The 10,391-nt window shown below is 50.8% G+C and overlaps 2 protein-coding genes across 2 annotated transcripts; one reads left to right on the top strand and one right to left on the bottom strand.

Moving 5' to 3' along the window:
* Positions 1-192: 192 nt before the first annotated feature.
* SNRNP25 (small nuclear ribonucleoprotein U11/U12 subunit 25) lies at positions 193-2,573 on the bottom strand. The gene is made up of 5 exons (XM_061153870.1): positions 2,124-2,573; positions 1,633-1,723; positions 1,312-1,417; positions 877-951; positions 193-448 (listed from the first exon to the last, which is right to left on the bottom strand). Exons 1-5 carry the CDS (start codon positions 2,571-2,573, stop codon positions 391-393), a joined length of 780 nt encoding a protein of 259 aa, XP_061009853.1. The 3' UTR covers positions 193-390.
* Positions 2,525-5,305, top strand: POLR3K (RNA polymerase III subunit K). The gene is made up of 3 exons (XM_061152382.1): positions 2,525-2,682; positions 3,771-3,858; positions 4,702-5,305. The coding sequence occupies exons 1-3, from the start codon at positions 2,572-2,574 to the stop codon at positions 4,827-4,829; spliced, it is 327 nt and encodes a 108-aa protein (XP_061008365.1). The 5' UTR covers positions 2,525-2,571; the 3' UTR covers positions 4,830-5,305.
* The last annotated feature ends 5,086 nt before the right edge of the window (positions 5,306-10,391 follow it).

The raw sequence follows: 10,391 nt of genomic DNA, 5'->3' as shown, positions 1-10,391 counted from the left end.
CTTGTTTCCCACAAGTAGAAACAGGGCCGGCACTCTGCTTTTACTCCCTCCTTGCTGCAGAGATGACAGGACAGGTGTGTATGGCTTGGGGAGTGGGGTGGCCAAGGGCTCAGGTACAGCATCCTGACGGTGTGACAGCCGGCAGGGTCCCCGCCTGTGCCCCCCCCCAATGGGGACATGACTTTCCAAACCTCAACGCAAACAGGGTTTATTCTGTACACAGGGCCAGGCCCATAGCCCTGGGATCAGGGTTCACTTGAGAGTCCAGCAAGTCCAGCTGGGGTCAGGCTCTCTCCCACCCGTCTGGGGACAGGGCACAGTGGCCCAAGGCTTCCTTCTGCCAGGGAAGAGCTCAGCTGCCCGCACACAGAGCTGTCCAAGTCTGGAGATTCATTTCTGTCTCAGCTTTTTGATGAAAGACACCTCATCCCGATTCCGGATACCATAACTGAAAGAGAAGGACAGGCACAGAGTCCAGCCTACAGAAGGGCCATCTGTGACTCCTCCTCCGAGGCTTGTGTGGAATGAGAGAGGCAAGGCGGGAAGAGCGTGGTGTTGGGGAGGTGAGGAGGGGGCAGGGCCATGCTCCCCAGCCATGCACACTCATAACCCTCTCTCCTAGCTCTGCAGCCTGAACTGCCGCAGCTCCTCTGCCTCCTGTCCTCCAGGCAGGGAGGCCTCCAGGGAGTTCCTTGAAGGACAGCATCAGTCCAGTCAGGGACTCTCCTGGTCTCACACACTCCCCAGGAATGGATTTAAGACCCCTCCTTTCTTAAGAGCCTCTGGAGGAAACCCTGGCCCTATGGCAGAGCCTGGGGAACAAGAGGGCCACAGATCACATAGCTCCCTGTAGCTCAAGACGGAGCCTGAACTTACTCTCGGAGTTTCTTCCGGTCTTCTGTGAGCTTCTCTCCCGCGGAGGTCAAGTGGTATGTCCTCCACACGTAGGACCTACAGATGGGAATTCAGTAAACCACAAGCAGGGTGATTCAGGAGGCTGAGAGCACTCAGGCGAGGAGCCGGCAGCAGCTCCTCTAACCAGGGAAGCCACGTCCAGACACACTGGGCACGCCCTAAGGTGTCCTCATGTGCAGCTACTCAGCTGCCCATGTGGTAATGCAGAGGAGGAGCAGTTGGGGCAAGGCCCGGAGGCACAGGAGCACCTGCCCTTTTTAAAGGCTCGGGCCAGGGCGCTCGATGCTCTAGGTTGCATCCTGAGCAAAGGCCAGGAGATGAAAAGGCTCATTCGTGTCCAGCACGTCCTCCCCATCTCCCAGGAAGGGCTGAGGGAGGAGCCGAGGCTCCACTCACCAGCTGATGTGCTGAATGCCTCCCTCGCGCTCCTGCCTGAGCTGCACGTATCTCTGGATGGCCTTCTTCAGGTCCAGGACTGTGGCGTTCTGGACCACAACCACAGCTGCACAAGCGGGAGAAGATCCCCAGCGTCAGGTGGCAAGAGGAGAGCCCAGAAGCTCTGTTGAGTCCTGTTACTTCCCAAGGCTCAAGTCTGGGCAGGTGTGGGTGTGCCCAACAGCCCTGGGCACAGCCCAGAGTTTCCACCCACCAGCCCTGCTAACATCCTCTCCTGTGAAGGTTCAGACTGCTCGGCCTGAGGGGGAGGGCAGCACTTACGCATAACTTCTCCGTCCATCTTGCACACTCGGACTGTCATTGCTTGGCCGTATTCTAATGCTATTTGGGAATTAACCTCTTCTAAAGTAACCTGGAAAAGACCAAGGATGGAGGTGGGAGCTCTAAACAACAAAGGCAGACAAGATGACAGCGTTTATAAAGTTAGGCAGAACCTTCCTGAAGTCTGAGGAGAAAGGAAAACTGGGTGAAAATTACATTATTTTTGTTTACCCCAGGCTTCTGCACACCAACTTTAGATTGTTTTTTAAAACACTGCTGACACGTCAAGTATCCTAGGTAGTCGGTTTCTCGGTGCCCCTTTAAATTCCGCGCCCGAGGCCAGAGCCTCGCTCGCCTCCAGGCCCGGCAGGAGCCTAGACGCTCCGCTACGCTCGGAAACGCCTTCCCGAGGCCGAGGCCGCAAACCCCAGGCCCCAGGGTCCGTCCGCGCCCCGACCCCCGCCCGGGGGAACTACGCGGCCCTGGCGCACCTGGATCGGAAGGTCGCAGAGCAGCGGGTCCTGCACAACCATGGCCAGGCCCTCCTGGAACACGTCCACCGCCTCGGAGTGCGGCAGCGCCTCCTCCTCATCCTCCTCGTCGTCCTGCGGCTCCGGCCGCGCAGCGACCCGCGGCTCCTCCAGGGCGCCGGGTTTCCAACCGGCTCCGCCCGCACGGCCGACCCGCCCGGCAGCGGCGGGCGCGCACGCGCCGGGACGGCCACCAGAGCCCCGCCTTCGAGGCGCCGGTGGGCGGGGCCACTGGAGGACCAGTGCGAGATGAGCTACTGAGAGCCGGCCCGCCACTGCCCTCCCTGGGGGCGGGGAGGCGGCGTGATTATTGGTGGGCTGGCAGGGCGGGGCGGGAGCCAATGGGCGCTCGGAACGCCGGCTCGGCGCTGCCGCGGGCTCTGCCGGGAGCGCCGGGCCGGTGGCGGCCATGCTGCTCTTCTGCCCGGGCTGCGGGAACGGGCTGATCGTCGAGGAGGGGCAGCGCTGCCACCGCTTCGCCTGCAACACCTGCCCCTACGTGCACAACGTCACGCGCAAGGTGGGCGCTCGCAGCGCGGAGGCCGACGCTCGCGCCAGGCGCCCGCGCGACCCGGGCCTTCCCCGCCTCCTTCCCCGCCTGGATCGGCGTCCTCGGGCCCTGCCGGCCGCCCCGAGGCGCTCCGCGCGCCACGCGCTGCTCCCGGGGCCTGTGCAGCGCTTTTGCGCCCGGGTCGCTCTTCCCCTCGGTACCCGTGTCACTCGTCGCTCGTGTTTTTACCCGAAGGATTATTTAAAATTGCAGCCTCTTTCTCCACCTCGCTCTTCTCCTAATCTTATATTTTTTTAATAGGACTCATTTGCCTTCCATTGCGGTTTATAATTTACTTGTGCGCCTTGTTTGTTAACACTAGGGTATAGACTGCAGGAGAGCAGGCGTTTTTCAGTTTTTGCTCACTCTTATGTTCTAGTCTGAACATCTGGAATATATTGGATATTCATTACGGAACGATACGTACTGTGTTATAGCTCTTTACTTTCCACCGATAATGCGTCTTTCCTTTTTAGAACACCTTTAATAATTTTTAGAAGTAGAGCACGCTGATGTTACCTCATTCTTAATGTTTATATACTGCTCCACCATGTAGCTGTGCTGTGGGAGTTTAGAGTCTCAAATTGTGAAGGGTAACATTTCAAGGACGGCTGTTAAAACTTGGAAAATAGTTAGAAAAACCTCTGTCTGGGAAGAGTGGCTGGGCCACCCCGCCAACTGCTCCACTTTGGCCTTAGTCGTCTTTGGTTCCCTTATTTCAGTGACCAAGTATTGTAGAGGTGGGAGAACAAGAGGGTCACACCAGAGCCATTTTTCCCTTCCTGGTCTGTTGCTTTATCCAGTCCTCACAGAGTCTTTTCTATGGGGACATCCCAATTGTGGATCCTCCTGATTTCACAGGGAGATTCCTGCTCTGTGACAGCAGGAACTGGGCTTTTGTTTAGTGTTCGTCCATTCGTGTTGAACGCAGGAAACAGAGTCTGGGGTGATATTTGAAGGCATGATTTTGTGACTTGGCTTTATACTGTTCACTTAGAGTACAAAGTCTGTACTGTAAGTACAGAGAGTCTGAAGACCTGCTGTTTGTTGTTTGTTAGGTAACAAATCGGAAGTATCCAAAGCTGAAAGAAGTGGATGATGTGCTTGGTGGAGCAGCTGCCTGGGAGAATGTTGACTCTACTGCAGGTGAGAGGGAAAACCTTTTCTATTTCAGAGCTGTGGGTAAGGATGAGGCCGCTGGCTGTGCCACTGCATAGCAGAGTCTGTGATGTATCAAGTGGGCTTCTGAGACTAGAAATTATTTTCTTTTCTAATGTATTTGTTATGCAAACAGTATTGGCACAAGCTTTGGAGTAATTCAGACCTGAGTTAGAGTCTCAGGGTGACCTCATATTGATGCTGATTGGAGTAATTAAAAAATCAGTCTAAGGATTTTGTTCTAATGTAGTTTTTTTTTTTAAAGTCAAAGATAGAGTATTAAACTGCCCTAACTATTCTGTAAAGTAAGTATTTGAGTCTTGATTCATTTCTGATAGCAACAGATGTGACTAAGGAAGGAAACAGAGCCCTAGACACGACCAGTCCAGAGAGGGGGAAGAGCTTAGTGTGATTAGGACTGTCTTTTTACCCCAGAGAGGACCACCCAGATCTGCTCTGTTAAAAATCTCGCATGAGCAGAATTTGTCACTGGGAGGTGAATTATTCACCAAAATGGTGTCTGAGTGTTTGAAAGAGTTTCCATCAAGAGCAAGGTTCTTGAATTGAAATCTCGGTGAAAGTAAAATTAAAAAAGGAAAAAGTACAATCATGATTACAGGTCTCCTTCCCTCAGTTGTGAGAGCACAATGGGAATGACACCCCCTTGCAGGAACACCTTGCAGGGCCCCCCAGGCAAGGGATGCCAGTCGAGCTGGGGAGTGTCTGCTGCTGTGTTTCACGCAACGTCCACTTCTAACAAGCACGTTGATCACGAGCATCGTTTGTTTTTTTTAGTAAGTGTGGGTCACTGTTTGTTTTTCTTGTTGCCAGAGCCGTGTCCCAAGTGTGAACATCCTCGAGCCTACTTCATGCAGCTTCAGACCCGCTCTGCAGACGAGCCCATGACCACCTTCTACAAGTGCTGCAACGCTCAGTGTGGACACCGATGGCGGGACTGAGGCCAGGATGGCCCAGCTGCGTCAGCGTCTGCGTGCTTTACTGCCCAGGGTGTATTCCCAGCTGCGAGTGTGAACCGTGTGTCCTGAGGGTCTTGGCTGGTGTGGTGGAAAGCTGGCCCTTTAAGGGTGGCTGCCCAGGGGGTCAGGAAGTATAGCCTGCCTCCCAGTCAGCAGATTAACTCCTTGGTGTACAGGATGTCCAAATTCTGCCCATGCTGTGTGTGGACAGGAGTATCCATAACTGAGTGTCTCCTGTTTAAGGTCCTGTTCTTCCTCTTTTATGTTTATTGGGCAATTGATATTCTCCTACCATCAGCCAACACTCTTTAATATTTACATTGTTTGTACAACTAATGAAGTAAATCTTATTAGTTTAGTACATTAGATGCCCCTCAGTATTTAACTGTTAATTGCAAACTTATTTAATCAAAATTTATCCTGAATATTTAATTAAAGTTAACAGTCTTGTTATCATCTTCTCAGTGTTTTAAATGCCTTAAGAAGTAGACATCAAACCTTAAACCCAAAACTGACTGCTATATTTAGGGCCAAACTGGTTGTAGAATTGCTATGGATTTCTATTTATTACTTGTATTTTTGTTTCTTAGAATTGCAGTACATTTATTAGATTGTATGTTTTTTTAATACTTTCTATGTCCATCTTTCTACTCTAAAGAGAAAGGACACTCTAGGCTCACAGGGGCAGGATTTTGGTTATTGATAGATTTGTTTCTTGCTCAGGGCCTCAAAGTTAATTGCTTCCAAATCTCTCTCTTTATTTTGTTGAATTATAGTTTAGTTCCCTTGTGGCTCAGCTGGTAAAGAATCTGCCTGCAATGTGGGAGATCTGGGTTCAGTCCCTGGGTTGGGAAGATCCCCTGGAGAAGGGAGCGGCTACCCACTCCAGTATTGTGGCCTGGAGAATTCCATGGACTGTATAGTACACGGGATTGCAATGAGTTGGACACGACTGAGCGACTTTCACTTTATAGTTGACTTAACAATGTTGCAGTAGTGTCTGGTGTGCAGCGTGATAATCAGTTCCATGTACATGTATATATATAGACACACACACGAGTGTCCATGTGTTCATATACGTGTACATATTCTTTTTGCTATGTTTTTCCATTATGATTTATTACAGGATTTTGAATATGGTTCCCTGTGCCAAATTGCTTAATAAGTTTCACTTATGAAATAATGGGACTTAAATTTAAGTCTTTTATACAGATTCTTGCTTTTTTCCAGCTTTTTATTACTTTTTCGTTTTTGTCCTGTTGTGTAGCATGCAGGATCTTAGTTCCCCAGCCAGGGACAGAACCTGTCCCCCTGTACTGAGAGCATGGAGTCTTAACCACCAGGAAAGCCCCAGAGTTTTACTTTTTGGAAACTTCTTGTCTTACATAACTTGTATAATTTGTATAATTCAGGAAATTATTATTTTTATCATTTTATTTATTTGTTTTTGTCTGCGTGCAGTCTTCTCGTTGCGGTGGCTTCTTGTTGCAGAGCGTGGGCTCTAGGGTGCGTGGCTCGTGGACTCTAGAGCCCGGCCTCAGCAGTGCTGGCACACAGCCTCAGTTGCCCCAGGCACGTGGGGTCTTCCTGGACCAGGGGTTGAACTCATGTCCCCTTCATTGGCAGGCAGATTGTTAACCCCTGGACCACTAGGGAAGTCCACTTTTCGAGAAATTATTAATCTTCTTTTGAAAAGATTATGGACTGCACGTGTATTCTCCTGTTAGAACGCATTGACCAGATCCTGAATGCATTGTCTGCAGCTGTTTCTGTTTCGGAACAGTTTGCACTGTTTTTGCAAAGGTGTGTTTGTCCTGGGGTGTTACTTTAGTGTCTTCCTATGCCATCAGTTATGTTTCCTCAGGGGTCTGTTCTCGTTTTCGCTTGTTCTTGGGGGCAGCCTGGTCAGCGGTGAAGGCCACGCTCTGTGAAGTTAGCCTGCTTGCCTGTCAGTTGCTGAACCTCTTTCATTTTCTCCTGTGTAAAACGAAGATGGTAATAGTCTATTTTGGGGGTTCACAACTTTTTCTGTAAAGAATCAGTATTTTGGGTTTTGTGGGTCAAGAGTCAGAATCAAGAAATACGCAAGGAAGCGAGCTCTTACAGAGAAGCTCAGGATGTAACCCTGCGGTGTTTGTTACACGAGTCCCTTGATGAAATGAATGCACACCATTTTGTGTGACCGAGTTCATGTTTCTTGTTAAAGTTGCACATGTGCGTCTCCTCACCCTGGTTCAGGGCGGGGGGCAGATGCAGGGCACTGTGACGTTGCTGACGGGTCAGTAGCTGCCGGTGGTGAGAGACACAGGTGTTGTCCTCAGCGTGTTTGCCGGTGAGCAATGCAGTGACGAGTTACAGGCTGTGGACGTGTTCTTCACAAGGCTGCCAACTGTGTGACCTCGCGCTGCACCTGTACTTACCCGGCAGCAGGTTCCAGCTGCCCGTCTCCCGCGCTCACGTTTTCTCGGCTTTGCAAGTGCTCCCACGTGAGTTGCTAGTTGCTCCCTTGATCTGTGCCCAGAAGCTTGTTCTTCAGTCCCTCTCCCGCTCAGCGTTGAGGCATCGATGCCTCGCAGAAGCGGCAGAGGGCCGGGTCCAGTGACGTTTGGAGCCATTGAGAGCCGAGGAAAGGCGCTTCAGGTTATCTGCCTCATTTTTAATTCACGCGATGTTGCTCCCAGTGTCCTTAGCTTTCAGAACAGCTGTTCTTGACCAAAAACCGATGGTCTTAATTGCATCTCGTCTGGACACACTTCCTCAGCTCTGTGATCAGGCACAGTTAAGTCACCCTCAGTGGCTTTCCTTCCTGGGTTAACGATGGGTCCCTGGGAAACTTAATTCCATTGCCTCATTTTTATTTTTGTGAAGGAATTCTGTTTTGTGTTGAGACTCACGCCAGAGGAGCGCTCAGCCTGGTGATGTCGACCATTGTGGTGTCGCTGCACGAAACTCCTGCCCTCCAGCTCGCTGACACAACACCTCACACTACCCCGCGCCTTAAAGACAGGGCGTTTGGAGCCGGGTCTTCTTTCTGTGACGTGATGGGTGTGCAGCGTAAGCAAGCCAGCAGAAGCGTTGTGAAACGCTGTGGCCTTGAAACGCTGGTGCGATCTCTGCTGAGCTGTGAGCAGGCCGGGCAGGGCTCAGAGCCCCGTGACCAGTGCAGGGGGCAGCTGCAGACGGCGCACAGGCGGTGTTCCAGAAGGTGGGCCCTGGCATTTGAATTTCATAGTCATTCCACGCGGCACGTAATTCTTTATTTTTTCCCCAACCATTTGAAAATACACAAACTTATTCATTAAATTTATCTATGGCTTGAGGCGCAGCACGTGAGATCTCGGTTCCCCGACTGGAGCGAACCTGGGCTCAGGGCAGTGAAAGCGCAGAGCCCTAACCACTGGACCACCTGCCCATTTTCTCCCATCCAAGTACTAACCGGGCCTGACACTGCTTAGCTTCCGAGATCAGACGAGATCGGGCGCATTCAGGGTGGTATGGCCGTAGACCACATTTTCTGTTTTAACTGGTTTTAGCTTACAAGTTTTTTAACGGGGGGGCGGGCTTGCCCTGTGGCTGGTCTTCCTCGTCATGTATGAGGATGTATGTAGCTCAATGTGTCCCATCCTTAGGGCCTGTCTGACCAGCGGCGCTTGCTGTTCTGTGCCTGTCTTTCGAGGGGCTGGGTTTCGGGAGATACTTTGTGGCCCTGGTTGTATTGTCTTTGTGTCTGAGGTTTTCCCTCCATCTGCGGATTTTGCTTTTCTGTTTATCTCTGTGTGTTATGACCAACCTAGACAGCATATTAAAAAGCAGAGACATTACTTTGCCTACAAAGGTCTGTCCAGTTAAAGCTATGGTTTTTCCAGTGGTAATGTATGGATGTGAGAGTTAGACTGTAAAGAAGGCTGAGCACCAGCGAATTGATGCTTTTGAACTGTGGTGTTGGAGAAGACTCTTGAGAGTCCCTTGGACTGCAAGGAGACCCATTCAGTCCATCCTAAAGGACATCAGTCCTGAATATTCATTGGAAGGACTGATGCTGAAGCTGAAACTCCAATACTTTGGCCACCTGATGTGAAGAACTGACTCATTTGAAAAGCTGGGAAGGATTGAAGGCAGGAGGAGAAGGGGACGACAGAGGATGAGATGGTTGGATGGTATCACCGACTCAATGGACATGAGTTTGAGTAAGCTTCGGGAGTTGGTGATGGACAGGGAGGCCTGGTGTGCTGCAGTCCATGGGGTCACAAAGGGTTGGGCACGACTGAACAACTGAACTGAACTGTGTGTTACGGGAGGTGGTGGGGTGCCAGGCTGTGGCATCGGAACATTTGCCGGGCAGAGGAGGTGGCCTTCTTCACGCACCTCAGTGTCTGTGACGTGCTGTCCCGTCTCTGTAGCCTGGATGCTCTCCTGTGGGTCGTGTGCGGGTGGTGTGTGGTCTGTTGGTCTCAAGGGAGTGAGTTCTAGCCTGAGAGAGAAGGAAGCTCTCTTGATAAGGATACTAGGGAAGAGATGGCACCAGTGAGTATAAAAGTGTGTAAGGGGCCAAGCTGATTAACATTTAATTATTAGAAGTATGATCTTGTCCCTGGTCATGCCTAAGGTGTGTCATGGATTTGAGCCTCTGATGCCATCTTGCTGTGGGTACTGGTTTCTCCAACTCCAGAGAGCTGCAGCTCTGGTGTCTCCAGATCTCCCCTCAGCTGGGTTAATGCACAGAACAGACACATAAAAACACACTTATATGTAAACTCAGGCACAGGGGCGCGCTAAAGTGCAACCTTATTTGGCACCCCTAAGAACGTACAGTCAATAAGTTTTTGAAAAGATGCTTATCTTTACTGATAACCAAGGAAGTGCAAGTTAAGACAACATTGAAACGTCTTTGCCTATCAGATTGGCAAAGATTTAAAAGACTGCTATCAAATGCAATTGGTGAGGGCTGCAGGCATGCTTACATGTCTGATGGGAGCAGAAGTCTGTATTTCTGGGGGGCCGCTTGGCAGCATCTGTTTTGAGATCTTAAGCCCGACAGGTTGCCCCAGCCTGTTTTTTTTGTATAGCACTCATACTGGTGATTAGAGATCCAGGTCTGGAATTACTCATTTAAAATGGCATATTTACACCAGAAAGTAATGCAGTGTTGTATGTCCATTATATATACATCTATGTCCATTAAATTGAAATAGCGGATGTAGGCAACAGTGAAATTGTCCACCAACAGGATTATTAAACCATGGTCTGTACCACCAGTAAAGGCGTGAGGTAGGTTCTTATGTGCTTCTCTGAAAAGAATTTGAAAAGAGCTGAGCAACGAGCAGGCTGTTAAACGAGCGTTTGCTGGAACGTAGACGTGGTCTGGAGGGACTTGTGCCCGACTTCCCACGGGGCGGGGGCGGGGGCTCCCATCTTTTATTTCCTTCCTTAAGCGAGCCTGCAGTACTGTTAGGTTTGACTCCCTCTCCACCCACCCCGGTGCTCAGGGATTGCTGAGATGCACCCTGGGCAGCCTGGGAGGCAGGTGCTGCTCTGAGCCAGTTC

Source organism: Dama dama, chromosome 10, assembly GCF_033118175.1.
Source record: "Dama dama isolate Ldn47 chromosome 10, ASM3311817v1, whole genome shotgun sequence".
In the NCBI taxonomy this organism is placed as follows: Eukaryota; Metazoa; Chordata; class Mammalia; order Artiodactyla; family Cervidae; genus Dama; species Dama dama.
Note: the sequence above shows the minus strand (reverse complement) of the source record. Positions and strands in the feature narration are given on the sequence as shown.